We start from the raw sequence: 26300 nt of genomic DNA, 5'->3' as shown, positions 1-26300 counted from the left end.
ATACAAGATGTAGTTAATTCATAAAAAAATTAGATTTAACGTAATTGGTCCACGTATATATGAAATGGGACACATTGCAAAGATAATATTACCTTAAGGTATTTCCCGGTATTGCGTAAATAAATAGTGGAGAAAATGCTATGTAGGACTTCCCTAGCAGAAATGAATTGCACCACAGCAGTGCTGTTTTGAGGCTGCCGTTGCCCCTTTAGGCGGCGATGGGCGTTTCTGGACAGAGGGGGCGCTGTTGAGCATATATTTTGTTTCAGTCCCGTTTCCCTCCATGGTTTCTCCTCTCCGACTAACTTAGCGGTGGCTCACTTCATTATACAGTCCCCTATATTCTCCCTCCGTTAGGGCATCTCTACGTTTGGACCGAAGATCCCGGCACACACACAAACAAAAACACCCGTGACAGAGAGGAAAAGTTTGACTTCCAGCGGGAACGATGTTGATGAAAAACAGGATCCACTTGGAGCTAAGAAACAGGGCACCGTCTGAAGTGAGTCGTGCCTTTTTTTTAGTTTTCGGGCTAGCGTTGGCTTTAGCTTAGCTTGCTACTTTTCCACTGCTTTGACCTGTAATGGAGACCACATGTTGTTTTTCTTGTTAAAAAAGGATACAATTTGTCGTATTTAGGCGTGAATGAACGGGGTTTGGGTGTATCGGCGGTACACACAAGGGAGACGAGAAAAGCTGCGTTCAATCGCTACTTTATCGGAGACGGCAATTCCCCAGCTCGTTGGCATTATTGCGGTGCTTTTAAACCCTTTCGCAGCAGCATTCCCCCCCTTTCGGCGACGGTTCACTTCGACCTGCCAAAAACTATTCGTAAACTTGGCTTTTTGCGTTGATATCGGAGCTAAATGTGCTCCCCACGCTAGTGCATTCGCGTTGGGCACATACAGTGGGTAGCCATGTTTGCTGCTAGCATGATGTTAACCGCTCAACGAGGGCACCCTTTAAAACACTTAAAATACCCAACATTTCCCGGTGAGATCACATTAAGAGTGCAACCTTAGAAACGTTTAAATAGCCATTTCCATTCAGGGATCGCGTAATTGAAACTATTTAGGTTATGACCACACGTCATTGAACACGTAAAAAACAACCGGCGATGCAGCAAATTGATAATGTTACATTCATGCACATGTACTTGTACTTATTATAAAAGCGATGTATTTCCGTAATTGATTTGTTTGCAAGGCAAGTTTAGATGGGAGTGTACATGGAGAGCAAGCACATGGAATATGTCACCCTGCGTGTAATGCATACATTTGTCGCAATTTAACGCCATTTATACTCGTTTATAAATGTGTAGTTGTTATAGAAGTGTGTTCACAACACCCGATTATGGTCTTGAACGCAGCAGCCTCCCAACTTATCTTCTTCCCGCCATATTAGCGCCTCCGCCATAATGGTTCAGGCAGAAGACTACAAAACCATACAAATACAATAATCTTCCAGTTCTATTGGATGCCATTGTATCACATTCGACGCACCTCGCTATTTAAAGTCCGGGCTTTTGTTAGCCTGTTTTATTAGTGTGCGTCTGCTTTTGGGGCGACGAGAGATCCGACACAGCGCGTCATGCGTGGGCAGACAAAAACTCGACGCCCGCTGTTTTCATCTTACTCATGCAAAGCTTAAAACATGGATAAATGTATGTAAAACAGCTCATTGTAATGCGTCAAAATAGACAATGGCAATTTGTAAACATGTGTCGCTAATTGAAATGCTCGGAACGGCATACTGTTTCTCAGGAGTCGCCATGTTGTCATTCTGTCGTCTTTTGAAGGTCTGGAAGAAAGGAACGGTCTCCATCTTTGTTTTTTTTCCCCTCACTAAATTTCCGCTCTCAGTGTTGCCCCTTCGCCACTTTTACTACAAAACGTCAAAACAAATTGGCAATATGTGTCGACAACAAGGATTACTCCCGAACGACGGTTAAACCGAAAAAGAAAAAAAAGTCTGCACAAAAAAGGGTGTATTCGCCATCCTTTCCGTCGCTGTAGCGTGGGCTAATGGCGGCCACACAGGCTTTAACGTCTACTGCACGTTTAAAAAGGGGGGCAATGGCTGCTTAGCTTGTAGCTTGTAGCTTAGCTGACTAAAATCATCGCATGCTAAAGGGGAAGACTCCACCGGGCTCGCCCTGTTGACGAACAATTTATCATCTTGAGACTAAGAAGAGTGACACGGGGGTATTTAAATAAGACTACGTAGCCTCCATTTTTGGTGTTTTTCCAGGGAGAAACAATGCTCTTTCTGACATTTTGACTACAACTTTTTTTGTTGTTGCGTTTTTAACTACTGCAACTCTTAACAATACTTCTCTTTGAAGTGCTTAAAAACGCCCAAATATAAACCACCCTGACATAAAGACAACCTTCTTTTTCCAAGAACTATCTTTTCTAAGGGGGATTAGTCGAAGACAGTTAAATATTTTTTTTTAAACTCGTGTTATCATAGTGGTTATATTTCTTAGCAAGGGGGGTTTTACAAAGTACATAAAGCCTCCCTTTTGGGCGTTTTACCAGGGAGAATCTATGCTCTTGCTGATGTTTCAACTCCTACTTTTTTGTTTTTATAGTCCTATAGTGAATAGCTAAGTGTTAAGTTTTTGAAACTCTATAAACCATGGCAGATGATAGACAAAACTCAAATATGCCTAAACAAAATTATGTCTGCTGGCTTTAATGTTATTTTTTTTAACTCTTATTTTTAGCAACTTAAATTTGAAAATATAGTGTATTTGCTGTGTGACAGTGGAATTTGGTAACTAATAATCCCATTTTTATACAGCTTGATTATCACAATATAGTTAAAATCAATACTGTTTGTGTTCTTCATTATACTTAGTTGCTTTTTGTACATAATATACCTAATGTTGTTTCTATATGTTCTATGGTACCGTTTGACATCATGTGCTCCATCTGCAGGGAAAAGAACATGGCCATAACCAACACAGTGGAGCATAATTCTGTATAATTGCATAACTGTATAATTCAAGAACTTCTATCATTTTCCACTTGCCAAGCGAGGTGCAAACCCTTACACTTAATTTTCTTGCACTCATTTAGCCCAAAATCTTAAAACTACTACTCAAGGACGACTACAGGGTTACGTACAAGCTCACTTTCTAGACTGTGATGCAAGTTTCGGTTCAGTAATATATATATAACTGATATTTTAATACTGAGCTCCAACACTGTACACAGAAAGCCATTAATTTCATTAATCAAACCTTAAACTAAATACATGAATGAAGTGAAACAGAAGTGATAATCATTACTTTTTTCTTTATCTTTTGCACTATTATGTTAAGATGGGAATTTAGAAATAAGTTTTCCATTGTTTTTTTTTTATAATTTGTTTTTTTGTGGCAGTGTCTTCCATGTTAAACATCAATTTGATTTTTACAGTAGAAATTAATTTTTCACATATTTTGGTAACAAATTGAAACAACCAAAATCAAGAGGGGCTGTTTGGGAGCTGAAAGAACATAAATTACCATCACTACAAGTGTTGCGCCACCCCTTGCAATTAACTCCTCTTTTTGTATGTTAGTAATTAATGACAGTAAGTGATAGTCGGTTTCACGAGACAGGACAATACACAAGATTGGTACGAGATGAGATTTTAACATTTACATAAGAAAGAACATAAGAAGAGTACAGTGGAAAAAATACATGACAATATATTCTAATCTACTAATATAATTTCTACTACGTCACTCTTCTGCACTCTTTGTGTATGCTAGCAGCCCCGCCTCCATCCACCGAGGCAAAGAGACTGTATGCCATGGTTCTATGGAGTAAACGTGCCAAGTTGCTGAATGCAATGCACAGAGTGAACTCTCTTCCTGTTTGTTTTGAGGCGAGGAAACAGATGCACATACACATGGCAATATATATTGAGGCCAGCAAAATGAGCAAATTCATATTCATTGATTGTGTAATTTTTTTTTGTTTTGCTTTTCATCTCGTGGTTATTTTTGTGCTGCGATCCATCACCTGTGTTAACATCTGATGACATAAATACTTCTCCAACAGCAAGTTTTGTCATCTTCTAATACTGATTTTACTGTCTTCCAGCTACATGAACTCGTCCTAGACAACTGTCGATCGGACGAAGGAAAAACCGAAGGCCTCACAGATGAGTTTGTCAACCTGACGTTCCTCAGTTTGATAAATGTCGGCCTAACATCAGTCTCCAACATACCAAGATTAGAAAAACTCAAAAAGGTAAGTGGGGGGGGGGCAGCATGCTGACTGGGGACAAACGTGAAAAGTCCAAACGTCAATTTTGTCTCTCTCTCTCTCTCTCTCTCTCTCTCAGTTGGAGTTGAGTGACAACAGAATCAGCGGCGGCCTGGAGGTCTTAGCATTGAAACTCCCCAACCTCACACATCTAAACCTGAGCGGCAACAAATTGAAAGAAATCAGCACTTTGGAACCATTGGTACGTATCTTCCTTCCACCAGCCTTGTCACCGTAAAGAGAAGTTCACCACTAACTTCCCCTTTTGGCTGTACACTGTTTATGTTAGCATCCAACAGTTAGCGTATTGCTCACATGTACCAAGCAGCCAGACACTTGCCCACAGTACCTCCCTCGTTTATCACGCTTAATTGGTTCCAGACCTGACCATAAGTTAATTTAAAAAGTAGGATTTCTTATTTCTAAATGGAATGTTTTTGTAGTCAGAGCCCTGTAGACATGAAATAGCACCCCTATAGTCACCCAAAACCATAGATACTGTATAATAATTGAAAATAAGACATAGTATAAGTGTTTAGCTGAGGCCAAAATATGTACATTTTGCTGAAACATGCATTTTTTGATGAGTGAAGAGAGTCTCTACACCAGGGGTCTCAAACTCAATTTACTTGGGGGCCACTGGAGCTTGGGTCTGGGTGAGACTGGGCTGCATCAGGTTTTCCAAAAAAAACGCATTTATTAAAAACAAAAAAATTTAAAAAAACTTTGCTTTGGTTCCAATTTTCTACAAGAAGGCTCTAATAAAACATTCCACTGTTCTCAAATATCTTATTTTTATTTTTTTTACACAAAATAAGATGAAAAATAAATAAACAAATCAAGAATAAAGAAAATCAATCAATCAGTAATAAATAAATATAATAATAATAATAATAATAATAATAATAATAATAATAAAATGGCATAATACAAACTTAAGAAGCCACATATAGTTGGTGGGTAGACAAATAATTTTTTTCAGATTAAAATGAACAAAGCATTATGAGAACCCTGTGGACATGACAAAACACAACTATAGTCACATTTATACTCTTTTTTTATTTACAACATATTGCGCAACTGCAGGGTCTTGAGACACATGCTAACTTGCAAACTAGAGAGCTAGAGACCTAAACGGTAGCCTTCAAGTTATTTCCTTTAAACTTAAATAGCCAAAAACTTACCACTTCCACACGGATAGGGAGGATAACTATTAACAGTTATTTAACCTTTAACATGAACATTAATCAAACGTAATATTTTTTTCTGGGTACATGATACCATACAGCAGGGGTGCTCACACTTTTTCAGCATGCGAGCTACTTTTAAAATGACCGAGTCAAAATGATCTACCCACTACAAAAATGCAAAACATCTATTTATTTTCAAATGTATTGAGGATTATTTGTACGTACAATGTATGTTGATGTACCTTACATAACCAAATGAGCCAATATTGCAAAACACACATAATTAACTATTAAATTTTTTTGTAATTACCTGAGTTTACTTTGATGACTTGCACTGAATTGAACCAGCCAGGGATGCATAGTCCGGAGAGTAGCTGCTGATAGCCAGCCTTAGCACACTTCCAAATGTTTATCAGTCATGGATAATATCCGTATCATAATATCCGTATAATATTCCATATCCGTATGGAAGTGATATGTTTTTTGCCTTTTTACTTGGTCCAGTTTTTGCCTTTTTACTTGGTCCAGCTCCTTCACTCATTTTAGTGACCATAAACTTTAGCGAGGGCTTAAAATCTCGCAATTCGCCGACTAGCTTAGCACTTTGCATCGTTGTTTACGCATGAGCGGTGACCTAAAGGTCAAAATTCAGTTGTCATCTGACTGGTTGTCCTGTATGTCAATCAAGTAACGGGGATGGATGATAGGCTGACATCGTAAGTTCTGCTGCACTTAGAGACGTTGTTTGATTTGATTGGTCACCCGAAGGGCAACATTCAGTTGTCATCTGAATGGCTGCCCTGTATATCAATCAAGTGACGGCATTGATGCTGGGATGATATTTTTTTAATGTCACGCCGCGATCGACCAGCGATCGACCAGTACCACCTCCGCGATCGACCGGTAGCTCGCGATCGACTTAATGAGCACCCCTGCCATACAGCATCCATATCAAACTTGCGCGGGCCGCACTAACATTAAACTTTCATATCAAGGCGGGGGCCTCAAACTAGTGTCCTGCGGGCCACATTTGGCTCGCGGGCCGCGTGTTTGAGACCCCTGCTCTACACTCTTCACACGTATCTTCTCTGGGGACACCTGGTTTTAGGGTCATAGTCTGTGTGGGGCTGCATGAGTGCTGCAGGTACCGGAGCTGTGGTTCAGACGTGCTGTGACAGTAAATGGCAAGATAATGGTCTTGCCCTACGGTCAAGCATGATGGCATAACAGCATCATAGGTTGCATGGATGCCGCGGTTCACATGAAGCACAGCACGATTCCCTCCATGTGGGAAACCGAGGGGCGTTCCCTGTCCTGACGTAGTGTGTTTCTGCGCGGGGCTGGTACTGTCATGTTTCCATCCCGACACAAGAACCAAGTAGTATCTTCTGTCGTCGGGTCCACAGAAAAAGCTGAAACACCTGAAAAGTTTGGACCTGTTCAACTGCGAAGTGACCAACCTGAACGAGTACAAGGACAGCGTCTTCAAACTCCTGCCCCAGCTCACCTACCTGGACGGCTACGACAACGAGGACAAGGAGGCCTCCGACTCTGACGGAGAGGTGGACGGAGACGGCGTGGACGATGACGACGATGAAGGTGTGTGTTGGGGGGGTTAATTGTCGTTTACCTGCTGCAGTCTCTTACGACAAAATGTGTCCATTCCACTCACAGAGGGCGAGGACGAGGAAGACGAGGACGGCGAGGAGGAGGACTTCGATGAGGAAGAAGATGACGAGGAAGATGAGGAGGAGGTAGAGGGAGAAGAGGATGACGAGGAGGTCAGCGGAGAGGATGAGGTGAAGCTTGGAATGATGGGAAATACTGTGCAGCTGAAGCTGAAGCTTACATTTTTTCCTCTCCACACAAGGAGGAAGACTACGGACCGGACGGGGAAGTTGATGACGATGATGAAGATGAGGAGGAAGACGATGAAGGTATTATCTGAGGGGTGCATGTCGCGGAAAATGCAATAGTCTTCCTCATTAGTCAACACATTGAAACACGCTACTGACACCTGCAGGACTTTAATGAAACTGCAACAAGCCCAATGTAGGAGTAGCATTGATAACATTAGCTTTGTTAGCATTCATACAGGTGTAGAAATAAGTGTACACAAACTTTTAATCAAAAAAATGTAATGAGACATAAGCCCCTTCCATACATTAAAACGTTTTTCTTTCATTTTGTTGTAAAAATACATTTCCAAAATGGAGTCTTACACTCAACAAAAATATATAATAATTTTTCATGAGCTAAACATGTAAAAGGCCCGTCTCTCTCTAATATCTGTCAGTGAGCATTCATGATCCACCCACCACCCAGGTGTGGGCTAGATGCTGATTAGGCAGCATGATTGCACACGTGTGCGTTAGGCTGGCCACACTAAAAGGCCACTCAAATATGCACTTTCGTTGTATTGCCTTCTAGTGTGGCCAACCCAAGGCGCACCTGTGCAAGCAATGTGTGTTAGGCTGGCCACACTAAAAGGCCGCTCAAATGTGCACTTTAGCTGTATTGCCTTTTAGTGTGGCCAACCCAAGGCGCACCCGTGTAAGCAGTGTGTGCTAGACTGGCCACACTAAAAGGCCGCTCAAATATGCACTTTGACTGTATTGCCTTTTAGTGTGGCCAACCCAAGGTGCGCCCGTGCAAGCAGTGTGCGTTAGGCTGGCCACACTAAAAGGCCGCTCAAATATACACTAACTGTATTGCCTTTTAATGTGGCCAAACCAAGGCACATCTGTGCAAGCAGTGTGCGTTAGGCTGTCACACTAAAAGGCCGCTCAAATATGCACTTTAACTGTATCGCCTTTTAGTGTGGTCAACCCAAGGCACACCTGTGCAAGCAACATGCTTTCTAAATAGCACCTCCAGTGGCCTTTTAGTGTGTCTAATCAGCAGCTTGATATAACATAGCTATGAAGTGGATTTAGATTTGCCTTTGTTTTTGGTGAGTGTGTATTTGGGTCAGCGTAGTGCGATTATCAAAGTCTGCGATTTAGTCTGCGACATAGTTTAAGTTGCTTTCTATTTTTTCTTTATTTTCCTCAAGCTGCTGTAGCACCAATTAGACAACAGTAATAAATGTGGACACAAGAGCAACAGCAAAATTAGTGTCATGGTTTTTGCAGAGGCTGATACCCACAAAGGCGAGAAGAGAAAGCGAGACCCGGATGACGACGATGAATTCGACGACGACGAGGACGACTATTAAAAACAAAACGAGAGCCGACCAACCCCCCCCCTAAAAACCTGAACCTCCACGGCCCCTCCTACAATCCGGAACCCCCACCTTCCCCTTCCTCTTCCCCAGCTCTGAGCTCTGTTTTTTTGGGGCAAGACTGTACTGGATGGGTGGGGTCGTGTGGGTCAACCACCGCCCTGCCCCTAAAACCATTTATTATTATTTTGTTTTTTACAATCTTTTGAACTGAGAGTTACCCCACCACAACCACCATCATGATCATCATCATCATCATCATCGTCGTCACCCAACAGCCCCAAGGTTCTCAGGCAGCCCACCACTCAGCATTCCACATTTTCACTGTCAAATCCCGCTTTGTGTATCTTGTGTGAGGACTTTGGGATTGGTCTAATATTGGGTCCGTGCTTTTTTCCTGGTTTTGTTGGCGAAATTTATTATTTTGTTGTTGGGTTTGATGTTTCTTTTTTTGTATTATTTTTTTTGTCTGTTTCCTTTTACCCACTGCCCCCAATCCACCCCAATAAAATTATTGCTATAGCAGCTGTGCAACCAGTGAGCCATACGTTTTTTGGGTTTTTTTTTTCTCAGTGTGGCCACCTGTTGCACAAATCCAAGGTTGTAGCTACATTTTTACTTTCTGTATGACAAGAAAACAACTTTGTAAATAAAATGTTAACATTTGCTGCTTTTTTTCATGCTGGGGGGAGTGAATGAGTGAAACGTGCAGCTCTGCAAACACATTTTAACATACAACGTAGCGAAAACTGGTCTGATGGCACGTAAGCATTTACGGCATGTAGGATTTCCCTGAGGGAGATGTTGCTACGCGTAAACACACACAAGTAATGTGTACTTGAGCAAGGCACGCAATTTCTCACTGCCTGTGGTTGAAAACACATCTACCACTTTTGAAAAAAAATCAGTTCTGAGTCAATACAATTTTACCTACATAATGACATAATGTATCGTAAATATATAAATAAGTCAGAAGGTTGGCTTGTCATTTTGTATGTTCCTTTAAAATAATGTATTTCAGCGTGTTTCGCCCCAATTTATCGACCCTTTTTAATCACCACCAACTGCTCATAGTTCCCCCCCCCCCCCTTTTACGTTGAAAATATACAATCGTTTAACCATTTCGCCTGTAAAATGCAACATTTTTGCTTCGAGCGCCTCATTGCGGTCGCCATGACACTCCGACGTGTCACTCCGGCGAAGATACGTCATCTTACGTGTTGCATTCACTGATACTTACGCAAACTCGGAAAAACAATTATCTTTACAGCTTTGTTTTAACCCAATAAAATTTCACTTTAAATGGAAATTGTTGATTTCAAGCTTTTAACTGCAGCCACAGTATAAAACTTTGTCAGTTATCTCATTATAAAAATGTAAATTAGAACCAAAAGCAGAAAAGGAAGAAAAGAGGAAACATCTCATTAGCTGCTTTTAAATATCTATATTTTTACACAGTGAGTGACTCAACCGCGGTAAAGAAACACGTTGAGTGCTATATTTAGCACTGCAACTTCCTGATGCATTTTTTTGGTAACAAATGAGGATTAAAGCACACAATTTGCCTCTGTGTGTACAAAAGCTGCAATTCAATTTTGATTAAAAAAAATTAAAAAGTCAGTGTAAAAGCCAGGGAAAAAAACTGGATACATGCTGTAAAAAAAAAAAAAAACAAGGATTTTCAAAATGTGAAGGGCCAAAAGACTTCAGGGGTGGCACAGCGGCTCAAGAAAAATAAAAAAAAAATTTCAAGACTGGATTTTTAGTGAGCAAAAACAAGGTTGGGTCACAAAATATGCTCCAGAAAATAATTTTTAGGGGAAGTAGGGCAGGTCCATCTTAGCCATTTGTACTTAAATATTAAAAAGACAGTAAACAAGACAAGATAGAAAATAAAATCATTTTCCTTTTCCCTTCTTTTATCTATAAAGAGTTTTTGTTGTAAAAAAACTGAGCTACAAAGTTGCATAGCTGTGATATATATATATATATATATAAAAAACAGACCAGAAGATAGTACAGTCGTCCCTCGTTTATCACAGTTAATTGGTTCTGGACCTGACATGAACAAAGTAGGATTCCATATTAATAAATCAAATATTTTCATAGTTGTAGCATAAAAATCCTTTATTTTACTTTTCGAAATATGAGCTTTAACATGAATAGAGCCCTGCAGACTTGAAATAAAACCCCAATCGTCACTTTTACACCTTTGTTATTCTTTGTATACGTCACATTGCTGTTAGCATAGCAAGCTACCAAGCTAACTCGTCAGCGTCTTCAATTTACTTACTCTAAACTTAAAAGTGTTTCAAACGGAGTGAGGAAGAAAGGCATAGAAGCCAAAAACTTACCACTTCCACACTGAAGAGGAGAACCATTGTTTCCTTCACTCAATATCAGCCGCGGCATGTAGCCTAGGCTCCATGCAGTGTGAAATGTAATGTAATGTAATCTGATGTCATGTGTCATATATTTCAATATTTTTAGACTAATAAAAACATGATATCGTGATACAGCGAGGGACGACTGTAGTTTGTAAAAGCACGTGTGTAAGAATCCGTGTCATATTTACACCAACAATACAGGATGTGCACCTCGTGTGGTGCCTACAGGAAGAGCGTGGTTGTAGTTTAATAAAACAAAAACAACAAAGTGTGGGAATCAGCAAGAAAACGTCCCAAAAAAAATAATAATAAAAAGTCTTAAAGTGAGGTAGGAGACTGAGAGTTTTTGATGTTCTTGATCTCCAGCTCCAGCTGCTTGATGCGTACGTCCCTCTGGTTGACGAGCTCACGCAGCCGCCGAATTTCATCCTGCTGCTTGTGGAATTTCAGACGGAGCTGTGGACATGAAGAAGGATGAGAGTCATGTGACAAATATTGGGATACTCCATCGTAAGCAAAAGGTTGAATGAGACGGTCAGTCTTAATATTTCATTTTAACCCATTTTCATACCTTGATGGAGTGGATTTTTTTAAAATTAAGTAGCAATATTAAGAGAATTAAAGGGGGGGGGGGGTCATATAACCTAAAAAATATATTAAATTTAAACAATTAAATAAAATATGAAAAATAAAGTAACCAAAACATCCTAAATTCTGTGAATATAGCCATAGTTTAAAATTGTTAAATGTCACAATGCTAGAGGTAAAAAAAAAATAGCTGAGAATGAGAAGATATTTTGAAAGATCTTTTTATGAAGAGAATTAAGACAGTGGGAGAAAGGGGCATAATTATTTTTAAAAAATGAAATTTAAAAAAACTTCTTTAATTTAAACAAATTTAAAAAAAATCTAAATAAAAAAAAAACAAACAAATTAAATTAAAGTAACAGAAAATATTTCCTAAAATTCAGTGAATATATCCTGAGATTAAAATTATTGAATGTCACAATGCTAGAAGTAAAAAAAAAATTGCTGAGAATGAGAATAAAGATATTTTTAAAGATCTTTTTATGAAGAGAATTAAGACGGTGGGGGAGAGGGGCATAATCATTAAAAAAAATGTAATTTAATTTAAAAAAATCTTCTTTAATTTAAACAATTAAATAAAAACAATAACCTAAAATTAAAACAAACAAATAAAAAAAAAACATTTTTCCTAAAATTCAGTGAATGTATCCTTAGATTAAAATTGTTGAATGTCAAAATGCTGTAGGTGAAAAAAAGTTGATAACGAGAATAAATTAAAAATGTTTAAGTCATAAAGTTATTAATAATGAGAATAAATAAATAAATTAAGTCATAATGTTGTAATGTAAAAAAAAAAAAATCAACCATAACGCTGCAATAAAAAATAGCTCCTGCAGAAAATAACAATTTGATGTTAAGCAAAAAAAAATAAAAAATAGCAATGTAGCAGTGAGGAAAAAAGTGTGATGATAACCATAGAAGAGGGAAGTTGACAGTGTGTGAAGGAAGGTGTGTGTTTTATTTGGGCAGTTAACAGTTGGAAATATGCCATATAAATTAATTTGACCTTTGACCTTGGTGACCAGGGACAGACCACTAGGTGACAGCATCGCTCCTCAAGCCACCTCAAGCGTCTTCAAAGGAGGAGGAGTCTCATTTTTTTTTCACCTGTAAACGGCTGGCCACGCCCCCTCAGTCCATCGCGCATCAAAGTCAAGTTGGACAGTCAAATCACTACCTCATTTTCTGTCTTTGGCGGAGAGCAGAGCAGGAGGTCTTCTCCTTTGCTAACCGTTGTCCTGTCTTCCCCCGCCAGTCCGTAGTCCTGCTCGCCGTCTTTGGTGCCCAACTGGTCCTGAATGTAGGCCAGCTGCAACGCACCCGGTCGGCCGTGAGACCTGCTGTACCCCTTGGTCATGTCGTGGTACGACTCGTCCACTTGGTGTCCCGGCTTCAGGGACATCAACACCGGGCCTGGACGGGACAGGAAGTCAAATTCATTTTTTTCAGTTTTGCTGTTTTTTTTAGAACCAACAGCAATAAACAGTCACAGATTTTCTATATATATAGAAAATAAAAATGTCACTCAAAGATCCTTTATAAGACAGGAGCATGCTGTTGTTTTTAAAAGGAAAACTACTCTTTGTTTTGGAATTTTGTCCATCGTCCAAAATCAACACACGTCTTTCCCTTTTGACTGTGTTCAACATTATTAGAGTCCTTTACACATTAAATAGCACCCCTATGATCACCTTTATGTGTGTATCACCAAATATAGTACATATAATCAGAGAAAATAGGACATATTAGATAATACAAAATATAATAGTATATATATATATATATATAAACATATATTATTATAATATTATTTATATATTATTAATAATATAATAATATCTATATTTATTAATAATATCATAATAATAATTTAAATAATACAAAATAAAATAATACACATGTCTTTCCCTTTTGACTGTGTTCAACATTATTAGAGTCCTTTACACATTAAATAGCACCCCTATGATCACCTTTATGTGTGTATCACCCAATATAGTACATATAAGAGAAAATAGGACATTAGATAATAAAAAATATAATAGTATATATATATATATATAAATAATATATATTATAATATTAATATATATATATATATATAAATAATATATATTATATTATTAATATATATATATATATATATATATATATATATATATATATATATATATATATATATATATATATATATATATAAATAATATATTATAATATTATTAATATATATATAAATATATATATATTATAATATTATTAATATATATTAATAATATAATAATACTATTTATATATATTAATATAATAATAATTTTAATAATAAAATAATACAAATGGAACATGTGCAGTACAACCCCAGGGACATAATAACATGTGGGACAGCTGCTCCAAAATTCATTCTACTTTTGGAGAATTATCAAGACATGTGAGTGAAGGGCAAAAAACCTCTGGCCCAAGTGGACCAATGTGGGGGGCGAAAGGAACATTGGAGGTTATGGCCTCAACAGTAGACCACATTACAATTACTGACCCCTATTGGCCAATGTAGAAGACTACAATAGTCACCCGGGTCACACTCTCTAGAGCCGTGGCGTACATATATGACTGACAGGAAGTAGTAACGGTTTGAATGGCACCTTTGTCCAAGCCGCTCAGCCACTCGTCTGCAGTCAAGGCAGCTTTATTCCCCGCCGTCATGGGATAAATGTCCTCCTGGTAGGACTCCGACTGGAAAGACGACAACACGTGAACGTGTGTTTAGATTCCCACTAACGATTCCCACGCCCGCTGGCGTCTTTCTTACCCGGCGAGGTACGATCATGGACAGAGGCTCAATCAGACTCTTAATGGTCACCAGCTTGTAGAACCGGAACACTTCGCACGAGCTCACGTCCAGGCCTCTCTTTGGCATCACACCTGCAGCGAAACAGCGAATCAGCAAGAAAACGCCCCCCCCCCCAAAAAAAAAGTCTTAAATTGAGGTGGAGAAAATCCTGGAAAAGATTACATTGGTCCCTTGTTTATCACGGTTTATCCAGACCCAACTACCACAAGTGATTTAACACCAAGTAAGATTAAATAAATGCTATATTTTCATAGTTATGACAGAGAAAACATGATAAGAGCTTGGAAATAGGCTTTGTAACATTATTAGAGCCCCCAAGTCATGAAATAACACCTCTATGGTCACCTTTACATTTGTATAACCACAGAAAATAAGACATATGAGACATAAATAAGATAACAGTTGGGCTGCACGGCGATCGAGTGGTTAGCACGCAGACCCGAGACCCGTGTTCAATTCCACGAACACGTTTGCATGTTCTCCCCGTGCATGAGTGGGTTTTCTCCGGGTACTCCGGTTTCCTCCCACATTCCAAAAACATGCTAGGTTAATTGGCGACTCCAAATTGTCCATAGGTATGAATGTGAGTGTGAATGGTTGTTTGTCTATATGTGCCCTGTGATTGGCTGGCCACCAGTCCAGGGTGTACCCCGCCTCTTGCCCGAAGACAGCTGGGATAGGCTCCAGCACCCCCCGCGACCCTCGTGAGGAAAAAGCGGTAGAAAATGAATGAATGAATAAAAAATATCAATGCATTGGGTTCCTAGTGCCTGTCTCACCGAACAATTACTGACACCTAGTGGCCAAAGATGAATAGAGTACTTGTATTTGTATTTGAGTTCATTCAGCATTTTTATGCCCAAAAATGGAAAAAGTTAATAAAAATAAGTACATATTCTTTCCTAATAATAGGCCGTATTCAACCACATTTGTTAATGATATTTGAAAACCCCCATAGGGTGAGAGTGATATTTGAACAGCGATTTAGCCAGAGATGACTATTTGTTTTTTCATTATTTCTTATGGGAAAAAAAAGACCCACAAAAGCACCATTTGAGTTCAACTGTGTTTGAGCGTCTTGAAGGCCTGCAGGCTATTTGCTCGACACGTTTGTTTACATTTGCACCGAGTCTGGCGCCACTTACCCATCCCTTTCTGAGGTAAGCTGGAGCGGTACTCTGTCAGGTAGTGGATGTACGGCTTCTCGGAGCTGATCTCGTAGTACCTGATGTTCCCGTCACCCTGAAGGAGCAGACAGTCGAAGCTCTTACTTCAATTATGCCGAGCGTGTCAATAAGAACTCACCTTTCCAGCCAGGTACAGCATGTGTGTGTCGGGGTCGTAAAAAGGGAAGAGGACCCCCGACGACCCGTCGAGGTTCTCCTCTAACAAAGGCACTGACAGATCATCCTAGGATACAAATATAATCACAGTAACAATTATATTTTATGTGTACAGTACCTCTCATACAGAAATGCTAAGTCGTAAAAATCTATTACAAAGTGCTACAGTTTGATGGCAGCTGTTAAGAAATATCCTAACACTTCAAGGAAGACAGTAAAATAAGGTCATAAAAAAAAAAAAAGTAAGGCAATAAAACAAAATGAAGGTTGTAAAGTAAAGTAAAAAAAAAAAGGTAGGCAATAAAATTAAATAAAAAATATTCAAACTAAGGCTGTAAAATAAAACAAAACAACAAGTAAGGAGATAAAATAAATGCATTTCAATGAAGGGGTTACAAGGCAAAATAAAACTAAAATAAAACAAATAAGAGAGACAATAATATAATAAATATTATCAATGCTGATAATTATCAGTATCAGATTTTATTATAAAAAAATGCCGTATACAACACATATGTGTTCATTGCATCACAGGAGATATGCCACGTTACATATCGGTAACGGAAATGGAGAGTTGGACAATATCGGCATAATGGTTTGGGCAAAACCAATATCGGAAATAAAAAAATATATTAAAAAAATTAAAAAAATAAGAAAAATAAGACAAAAAAATGCAGTAAAGTAAGCCAAAAAAATGATAAAATGGGGTAAAATACTGTATATAAAATGTGTAATTTTATATACAATATGTATAAAAATAATTGGAACCTCAGTTAGCATCCACAGTGTTTTCGGTCTTGAATTTACTATAAAAAATCCAAAAACTTGTTTTTGTTTGGATTTACATATTTGCTTACAGGACATATGTGTTAGAAATACGTGGTTAGAGTCGGCCCTTTTGGAACGAATCAAGGTTCCACTATACATATTATGAATATACAATAGCTAGAATAACATAGTAAAGTATATTACCAATCAGATAAAAAGGAGGTTAAAACAATATACGTTAAAATACATTGAATTTACTCACAAAAAAAACTGGTGCAATAGAGTGTAAGGAAGTGAATAAATACATATCTAGTCTGTAATATTGAATAAAATCCAAATATTTTAACACTGAAAGCCAAAGTGCCACGTGACACAAACATTTAGTCATCTGAATCTAGAGCAGCATAAAATAAATCACTCTCCAACGGCGTACAGTATTAAAAACGTGGAGCGCTCCATCCCTAATCCTTCGCTTGGGACGTAATCCTACTTCCACATTTCACTCTTGCACATCAAAACACCAAGTGGACACGTCACACGCTACACTACAAACCTTGACCTGTACACTACAACCCCATCCACTACACTACAAACCCATCCACTATTAACCTGTACACTACACTACAAATCCCACACACTATTAACCTGTACACTACACTACAACCCCATCCACTACACTACAACCCCATCCACTATTAACCTGTACACTACACTACAATCCCATCCACTACACTACAAACCCATCCACTATTAACCTGTACACTACACTACAAACTCATCCACTATTAACCTGTACACTGCACTACAAACCCCATACACTATTAACCTGTACACTACACTACAACCCCATCCATAACACTACAAACCCATCCACTATTAACCTGTACACTACACTACAACCCCATCCACGACACTACAAACCCATCCACTATTAACCTGTACACTACACTACAAACCCCATACACTATTAAGCTGTACACTACACTACAACCCCATCCACTACACTACAAACCCATCCACTATTAACCTGTACACTACACTACAAACCCCATACACTATTAACCTGTACACTACACTACAAACTCATCCACTATTAACCTGTACACTACACTACAAACCCATCCACTCTTAACCTGTACACTACACTACAAACCCCATCCACTATTAACTTTTACACTACACTACAAACCCCATACACTATTAACCTGTACACGACACTACAAACCCATATACTATTGCATGATCGTTTGAAATACTTCCCTAAGTTTAGAATAAGTAAGTAGCTGTTTAACATGGTAGCTTACTATGCTGGCAACAGCCATCTTTTGCAGTGATCCAATAGCCTGCGCAAGGTGGTGTAAACAGAGAATAACTGAGTGTAAAGGTGACCATAGGGGTGTTATTTCATGTCCAGAGGGCTCGAATAATGTTAAAATTGAGAAAATGATTTATTTATTTATTTATTAATATTGATTGTAGCTATACTACACTGCACATTATTACACACTACTCCACTATACACTAAAATGTGTATTTGTTGGATTTAGTGCTGTGAGTGAGGCCCTGATTAGGTTTGTTATTGTGTTATTGTGTTTGTCCACTAGATGGCAGAGTTGTAAATGTTATGACGACAGCATCCTGTTCTTTCACCGTGATCAATCCTAAACAAGGACGGACACTTCCAGCAATTTGACCTTAGTGAGGTGTTACATCAACATGTAGCGCTTGCTGATGATTCCATAACATGACGGACGTGACGACTCTCTTTGGGTGTCAGACAGAATGAGGTCAGAGGAAGAATCAGCTTGACTGTACAGATGTGATGATGATGATGATGATGATGATGCACAAACGTCATCACTCTGTCGCTACAATGCTTTAACCTTGGCTGCTCGGTCATACACAAGATCTTGGACGAGTGTTTGGGGGTTTTAGATCCTTAAACACAAGGATCACAAGGAAAGAAAGAATAATAAAAGGCTTTTTCACTTACCAGATCCCAGAGAGCAATCTGACGGTCGTTCCATCTGGATGTTCCCGACGTGAGAAGCTTCTTCACGTTGCCCAGGACGATCACCTTGCTGGCCTTGTGCGTCTTACAGTTGGCTTCCTGAGAAACAATCACAGGTCAGCTTGAATTCATCGTAACATTCAAAGTCATGTGATCCACCGGAGAAGGAAGCGAGCACAAAAGGGCGTGGAGGTCAGGTCAGCTATGCCAGGACAGAGGTGTCACTTTTGGCTGTGTGGTGCTGGATGAGCGCCTGAGAGAGTACACAGGAGCCACTCTGAGACTCACTCCTCCGAGGTCTGACTTCCCGTGGAGATGTCATGTCATGTTGTAACGGACAGGAAAGGTACCTGCAGGAGGCTTCCTGAACGTGGCTCCAGGAGTCGCAACTTCCTGTCTTTGCAAGTGGTGGCCAAAACGCTGCCGTCCGTGTTGAAAGACATGGACAGGACTACGTCTGTGTGCTGGCTCAGGGTCCGTACAGGGTTCTTGATCACCTGCTCAGGACAGTCCAGGTTCCAGATCATGACCTGAGAACATATCGAGTGGTTAGGAGTTTTATTACTAAAGAAATAAAGTCACATTATTCCTAATCACGCCTCAACTAGAAGGATGTTTTGGTCGTTACCTTGTAGTCGTACGCCGTGCTGAACAGGATGTTGTTGGCGGTGGGGTGCCACTCAATGAGGCCCACCCTGCGACTGTGACCCTGGAGCTCCTTCCATGGTACGGTCATGTTCTTCAACAAACCGTGAGGAGGAATCTCCCACACCTTCACCTGCATGGAGGTTTGGGTATTTTCCTTACTTTTTCTACTGTAGGCTGCACGGCGGACGATAGGTCTGTATGTTTTGTAACATTATTAGAGCCCCCAAGTCATGAAATAACACCCCTATAGTCACCTTTACATTTGTATAACCACAGAAAATAAGACATATTAGACATAAATAAGATAACACTTGGGCTGCACGGCGGACGAGTGGTTAGCGCGTAGACTCGAGACCCGCGTTCAATTCCACCCTCAGCCATCTCTGTGTGGAGTTTGCATGTTCTCCCCGTGCATGTGTGGGTTTTCTCCGGGTACTCCGGTTTCCTCCCACATTCCAAAAACATTCATTCATTTCATTCATTCATTTTCTACCGCTTTTTCCTCACGAGGGTCGCGGGGGTGCTGGAGCCTATCCCAGCTGTCTTTGGGCGAAAGGCGGGGTACACACTAGACTCTGCCAATCACAGGGCACATATAGACAAACAACCATTCACACTCACATTCATACCTATGGACAATTTGGAGTCGCCAATTAACCTAGCATGTTTTTGGAATGTGGGAGGAAACCCACGCATGCACGGGGAGAACATGCAAACTCCACACAGAGATGGCCGAGGGTGGAATTTAACCCTGGTCTCCTAGCTGTGAGGTCTGCGCGCTAACCACACGACCGCCGTGCCACATTCCACATTCCAAAAACATGCTAGGTTAATTAGCAACTCCAAATTGTCCATAGGTATGAATGTGAGTGTGAATGGTTGTTTGTCTATATGTGCCCTGTGATTGGCTGGCCACCAGTCCAGGGTGTACCCCGCCTCTCGCCCGAAGACAGCTGGGATAGGCTCCAGCACCCCCGCGACCCTCGTGAGGATAAGCGGTAGAAAATTAATGAATGAATGAATTTTCTACTTTTGTTAAATATATTCAAATGAATAAAGTATAACTTGAAAAAAAAGGTTCCTTAATTATAATCATAGTTTTTAATATAACTGCATGCTACAATGCTGGCATCATTTCAGAGGCAAAGCATGATGATTTACAATATTCTGACCTACCAGCACAGTGCAGAGGAATGTGTGGAATGACTCCAAGTTCTGCTTTAAGCCGACAGCGAGGCCAAAAAATTATCTACCGCTACTCCCTCGTACTATTCAGTGAACGGACAATGTGTATGAGATTACCAACCGTGGTGTCCTCGGAGCAGGAGGCGATGCAGTAGTCGTTGAAAGGATTCCATTTGATGTCTAACACGTTGCCTCTGTGGCCCGTCACTCGAGGGTGGTGAGGGTCCACTTTACCCGTCTGATGAAACATAACAAGACAACAGTAAATGGTAATGGTAATGGTTTTATTTCATTTGAACATGCATCAGATTACAATTGAATGCATCACATAATCAGTTCCACATGTCCAAAAGGAGTAGGAAGAAGCAAAGCTTATTAAATCCTACCCCTCCATCGGGTACTTTTACAATCAGTAACTGTTACATTTGTTCACTTCCTGCTTTCCATAACACAGTTTAAGGTTGTTTTTTTGTTTTGTTTTCTTTTGTTTTTTTTTTAAATAATGATATGACCATACAATGACATAATGGGTACCATAGTAACAAAATATTTATTTCACATTTTCTATAAATTATTGAATATAATGAGACTTTATAAAAAACTATCACAGTCATTTGTTATTATGATTACTCACATGATGGACTGTCAGGACCAGGAAGGACCCCCCACCGGCGCACTCTGTGATGACGGCCAGGAAGCGAGGATTGACCGCGCAGAAAGTGTTGTCCTGGACACTTCGTGTGATGGGCACGCCATCATAGCAGCTCTCCTTGGCGGCGGCTTTTCCAAACACGTGCCGGAACTTGGAGCTGCGGTACTGAGGGCGCCATGTCATCTGAGAAGGAGGAAAAGGAAGCAAGGTTATTTCTAGCTTGATATGATACGTTCCGTAGTGGTCATACAGTATGCAGCAAAGGAGTGAAACCAAAGATGCTGGACAATGACAAAACATAAGTATATGTTTTCCTGCCTCCAAACAAGTGGGTGTGGTTCGCCTGCAACATTTCTTACCTCCAGCAAGGAGGTTATATTTTCTTAGCCCTTAGGAGGAATCCACAACATCTACTATTACTATTTAGTAGGGGTGTAACTGTACATGTATTTGAAGTGAGATTACAGTTAAGAGATTAGCGCAATATTTGCTACAGTTCTTAAAACATTCCTGTTATGGACATAAACAGTCAAAAAAGTGACAACATTTTGATGCTTTTTCAGCAAAAAACATGCAATTCTAGGGCTGTCACAGTACATGTATTTGTAATCGGATTGTTTGGATTCAGCATCATACAGAGGGACACAGAGTTCCGACACGGTACTCAGAGTAAAGAAGACAAAGTAGAACTGCCTCTCCATATCGACACCCATCTACCCTGTAAACCAGGGGTGCTCATTAAGTCGATCGCGATCTACCGGTCGATCGCGTAGGTGGTACTGGTCGATCGCTGGTCGATCGCGGCGTGACATAAAAAAAATATCATCCTAGCATCAATGCCGTCGCTTGATTGATATACAGGGCCGCCATTCAGATGACAACTGAATGTTGCCCTTCGGGTGACCAATCAAATCAAACAATGTCTCTAAGTGCAGCAGAACTTACGATGTCAGCCTATCATCCATCCCCGTTACTTGATTGACATACAGGACAACCAGTCAGATGACAACTGAATTTTGACCTTTAGGTCACCGCTCATGCGTAAACAACGATGCAAAGTGCTAAGCTAGTCGGCGAATTGCGAGATTTTAAGCCCTCGCTAAAGTTTATGGTCACTAAAATGAGTGAAGTAGCTGGACCAAGTAAAAAGGCAAAAACATATCACTTCCATACGGAATGGGAGGTGGACTTTTTTTTCACAATGTCTTTTTCGAAGTGCGTTTGCCTGGCTAACCTGGCTATCAGCAGCTACTGTCCGGACTATGCATCCCTGGCTGATTCAATTCAGTGCAAGTCATCAAAGTAAACTCAGGTAATTACAAAAAATGTTAATAGTTAATTATGTGTGTTTTGCAATATTGGCTCATTTGGTTATGTAAGGTACATCAACATACATTGTACGTACAAATAATAATAATATATGTTTTGCATTTTTGTAGTGGGTAGATCATTTTGACTCGGTCATTTTAAAAGTAGCTCGCATGCTGAAAAAGTGTGAGCACCCCTGCTGTAAACCAATACAGTGCAGCCGGATTCATGGCTAGCGATAGTGCCAAGGTAAAAGCCAGTTGGTCTTCCTGGTGGATATATATATATATATATAAAACAGACAAAGACAACCAGATAAAATGAAAGCAGTGAGCCCTGATGTTTAGACATATGGTAGGGATGCCAAAGTGCTGATTTTGGGCGTGCTTCAATTGAAAAGGTTGTGTGGTGTTCCACAGGGTAGTGTTGTCATCCCACTTTTATTCAATGTCTTTCCATGGCACACGCTGAGCACATTAACATTCATTCATTCATTTTCTACCGCTTATCCTCACAAGGGTCGCGGGGGTGCTGGAGCCTATCCCAGCTGTCTTTGGGCGAGAGGCGGGGTCGCCAGCCAATCACAGGGCACATATAATAATAATAATAATACATTTTATTTGTATAGCGCTTTTCAAAATACTCAGACACTTTACAGAAGAATGAAGTTGAATAAAGCAAGTAAAGTCGCCAATTAACCTAGCATGTTTTTGCAAACTCCACACACAGAGATGGCCAAGGTTGGGATTGAAGTCGGGTCTCCTAGCTGTGAGGTCTGCACGCTAACCACTCGTCCGCCGTGCATCCCCACACTAACATCTGTCTTTAAATTAGGAAAAAAACATTGTTTTTGCTAAGGTTGAAGATTTTTGAAGATATTTAACTATTGACGTGCCAAAAATGTTTGTAACCAAGTAATATGGCATTTTGGCAAATCAAATGTGCAGTTGCCAGATTAGCAACACAGTAATCCCTACTTTATAGCAGTTAATTGATTCCAGACGCGTTTTGAGATCATTTAAACTTGAAATATAAACCTTTCTAAGTCTGGTGCTTGTCTCACCGAGCAATTACTGACACCTAGTGACCAATGTAGAATACTGCATTCACAATTTTAATGTGGCTTCTTAATTCTTTGTCGCATTCAACCATGCAACAGCATGACTTATTAGATAATATACGTTTGAAAACCACGATAGAGTGAAGCCGCAAAATACACACCGCAATGTGGCGAGGTAGGAGTGACTGAGGATTTTTATAAGCCACTGGTCTAACAGTAGAAGTGCTTGACAAATAAGTATAATAACCTCTATTTCATGCCGTTATGCTTAGATTTCATCTTAATGGAAAACCTCCAGGCTGCTGTGGCTTCCTAAATAGAAATGATGATGCAATGCTCCATTTAATATATCAGATATCAGAAACTGTTTTTTTCAGTTTTATGCATATATCTGTGGTCGTAATAATACTTAAAACCATCATACATCCTGACAGTGTCTGACATGTTATTAACTTTTCATAGATGTTGATTGTTATTTCTACTAATTCAATCAGTCAGTCAGACAAAGGTAATACAATCATGCCACCCCCCGATAGTCACAAGACATTTTCAAGAAGAGAAATACTGGATGCATATGTCATGAATGTGTGGGATAAGTGAGTGTGGTCCGTTGGGATGAAGGCTGCCCAGCCAGCATGTCTGCCTGCTGCCTGCCTGCTCATTACTTATGAATAGGCTTGATGGACAAGACGCAAAGATGAGACAGAACAGATGCTTACATGGAGAGCAAAGACTTGACAAGGACAAGCTGGTCACAACAAACAACTGCCTAAAAATCATCTGAAATACCTCCTGTGGTAAAGATAATGTACAGTGAAGAAAATAAGTATTTGAACACCCTGCTATTTTGCTATTTCTCCCACTTAGAAATCATGGAGGGGTCTGAAATTTTCATCGTAGGTGCATGTCCACTGTGAGAGAGATAAACTAAAAAGAAAAATCCAGAAATCACAATGCATGATTTTTTAACAATTTATTTGTGTGATACAGCTGCAAATAAGTATTTGAACACCTGTGTATCATCTAGAATTCTGACCCTGAAAGACCTGTTAGTCTGCCCATTAGAAGTCCACCTGCACTCCATGTATCATCCTGAATCAGATGCACCTGTTTGAGGTCGTTAGCTGCATAAAGACACCTGTCCACCCCATACAATCAGTAAGACTTTAACTTGTAACATGGCGAAGACCAAAGAGCTGTCCAAAGACACCAGAGACAAAATTGTACACCTCCACAAGGCTGGAAAGGGCTACGGAGCAATTACCAAGCAGCTTGGTGAAAAAAGGTCCACTGTTGGAGCTATCATTAGAAAATGGAAGAAGCTAAACATGACGGTCAATCTCAATCGGAGTGGAGCCCCATGCAAGATATCACCTCGTGGGGTCTCAATGATTCTAAGAAAGGTGAGGAATCAGCCCAGAACTACACGACAGGACTTGGTCAATGACCTGAAAAGAGCTGGGACCACCGTTTCCAAGGTTACTGTAGGTAATACACTAAGACGTCATGATGTGAAATCATGCATGGCACGAAAGGTTCCCCTGCTTAAACCAGCACATGTCAAGGCCCGTCTTAAGTTTGCATATGACCATTTGGATGATACAGAGGAGTCATGGGAGAAAGTTTTATGGTCAGATGAGACCAAAATAGAACTTTTTGGTCATAATTCCAATAAGCGTGTTTGGAGGAAGAAGAATGAAGAGTACAATCCGAAGAACACCATCCCTACTGTGAAGCATGGGGGTGGTAGCATCATGCTTTGGGGGTGTTTTTCTGCACATGGGACAGGACGAGTGCACTGCATTAAAGAGAGGATGACTGGGGCCGTGTATTGTGAGATTTTGGGGAACAACCTCCTTCCCTCTGTCAGAGCATTGAAGATGGGTCGTGGCTGGGTCTTCCAACACGACAACGACCCGAAGCACACAGCCAGGAAAACCAAGGAGTGGCTCCGTAAGAAGCATATCAAGGTTCTAGCATGGCCCAGCCAGTCTCCAGACCTGAACCCAATCGAAAATCTTTGGAGGGAGCTCAAACTCCGTGTTTCTCAGCGACAGCCCAGAAACCTGACTGATCTAGAGAAGATCTGTGTGGAGGAGTGGGCCAAGATCCCTCCTGCAGTGTGTGCAAACCTGGTGAAAAACTACAGGAAACGTTTGACCTCTGTAATAGCAAACAAAGGCTACTGTACCAAATATTAACATTCATTTTCTCAGGTGTTCAAATACTTATTAGCAGCTGTATCACACAAATAAATTGTTAAAAAAATCATGCATTGTGATTTCTGGATTTTTCTTTTTAGTTTCTCTCTCTCACAGTGGACATGCACCTAAGATGAAAATTTCAGACCCCTCCATGATTTCTAAGTGGGAGAAATAGCAAAATAGCAGGGTGTTCAAATACTTATTTTCTTCACTGTATGCCTTCATCAGTCCCACAATGGGTTTGGGAAATACACCACTTCCATTTACAGCTGTCAGAGTTAAACGTTGCCAAAGCGTCAGATAATAAGGTTTGCGCATTTGGAAGCTGAGCCCTGAAAGAAGTTGGTGTTAGAAACCGAGTTCTACTATCGTCAATACGATCCGGGCATCCTTATATGGGCTGGAGATTGCTTGCACTCAGTAAACACGGGCCTACGTATCCGGAAGTCCTCAGGAGCGCTTGGGAGTGGAGTAAATTAAACAGACCGTTTGGGTGGGAAGCGGGAAGTCCACGGAAACACTACAGAAAGAGGTGCAGAATCATGAAGATCTAGAAAGCTTTCTGTGCTGATTATTGTGTGTCGCTGCTCTATAGGAGTCGGTGCAGGTAGTTACAAATCAAGCAAGTA

General features: G+C 40.1%; 2 protein-coding genes across 5 annotated transcripts in view; one reads left to right on the top strand and one right to left on the bottom strand.

Moving 5' to 3' along the window:
• The first annotated feature begins 255 nt into the window (after positions 1–255).
• Positions 256–9341, top strand: anp32b (acidic (leucine-rich) nuclear phosphoprotein 32 family, member B). 2 transcript variants are annotated; one of them, XM_058065359.1, is made up of 7 exons: positions 256–502; positions 4098–4247; positions 4342–4464; positions 6859–7051; positions 7127–7233; positions 7323–7389; positions 8587–9341. In XM_058065359.1, the coding sequence occupies exons 1-7, from the start codon at positions 449–451 to the stop codon at positions 8667–8669; spliced, it is 777 nt and encodes a 258-aa protein (XP_057921342.1). In that variant the 5' UTR covers positions 256–448; the 3' UTR covers positions 8670–9341. The 2 variants fall into 2 exon arrangements, with proteins under 2 accessions (XP_057921342.1, XP_057921341.1); XM_058065358.1 differs by having other exon boundaries at positions 258–502; positions 7127–7251.
• Positions 8754–26300, bottom strand: part of coro2aa (coronin 2Aa) — a 40417-nt gene continuing 22870 nt past the window's right edge. For 2 of the 3 annotated variants that reach the window (XM_058065356.1, XM_058065357.1), the window contains 11 exons: positions 21082–21282; positions 20569–20685; positions 19243–19392; positions 18965–19144; positions 18597–18713; positions 15798–15902; positions 15638–15734; positions 14451–14563; positions 14284–14374; positions 12828–13063; positions 8755–11518 (listed from right to left, as the gene is read on the bottom strand). In XM_058065356.1, the coding sequence (XP_057921339.1) occupies positions 11381–11518; positions 12828–13063; positions 14284–14374; positions 14451–14563; positions 15638–15734; positions 15798–15902; positions 18597–18713; positions 18965–19144; positions 19243–19392; positions 20569–20685; positions 21082–21282 (1545 nt within the window). In that variant the 3' untranslated portion in view covers positions 8755–11380. Of the gene's footprint in view, positions 11519–12827; positions 13064–14283; positions 14375–14450; positions 14564–15637; positions 15735–15797; positions 15903–18596; positions 18714–18964; positions 19145–19242; positions 19393–20568; positions 20686–21081; positions 21283–26300 lie in introns of all 3 variants that reach the window. The other variant, XM_058065355.1, reaches the window with a different exon arrangement.

This window comes from Doryrhamphus excisus, chromosome 1 (assembly GCF_030265055.1).
Source record: "Doryrhamphus excisus isolate RoL2022-K1 chromosome 1, RoL_Dexc_1.0, whole genome shotgun sequence".
Lineage (NCBI taxonomy): Eukaryota > Metazoa > Chordata > Actinopteri > Syngnathiformes > Syngnathidae > Doryrhamphus > Doryrhamphus excisus.
This window is presented reverse-complemented; position numbering and strand designations above follow the sequence as displayed.

What these genes read in the sequence shown, in the direction of transcription:
- anp32b (XM_058065358.1), top strand. Translation starts at nt 449, where the DNA reads ATGTTGATGAAAAACAGGATCCACTTGGAGCTAAGAAACAGGGCACCG. An exon ending in GATTAGAAAAACTCAAAAAG is followed by an intron (nt 4,248 to 4,341) that starts GTAAGTGGGGGG and finishes TCTCTCTCTCAG; the next exon opens with TTGGAGTTGAGTGACAACAG. An exon ending in TGAGGAGGAAGACGATGAAG is followed by an intron (nt 7,390 to 8,586) that starts GTATTATCTGAG and finishes TGGTTTTTGCAG; the next exon opens with AGGCTGATACCCACAAAGGC.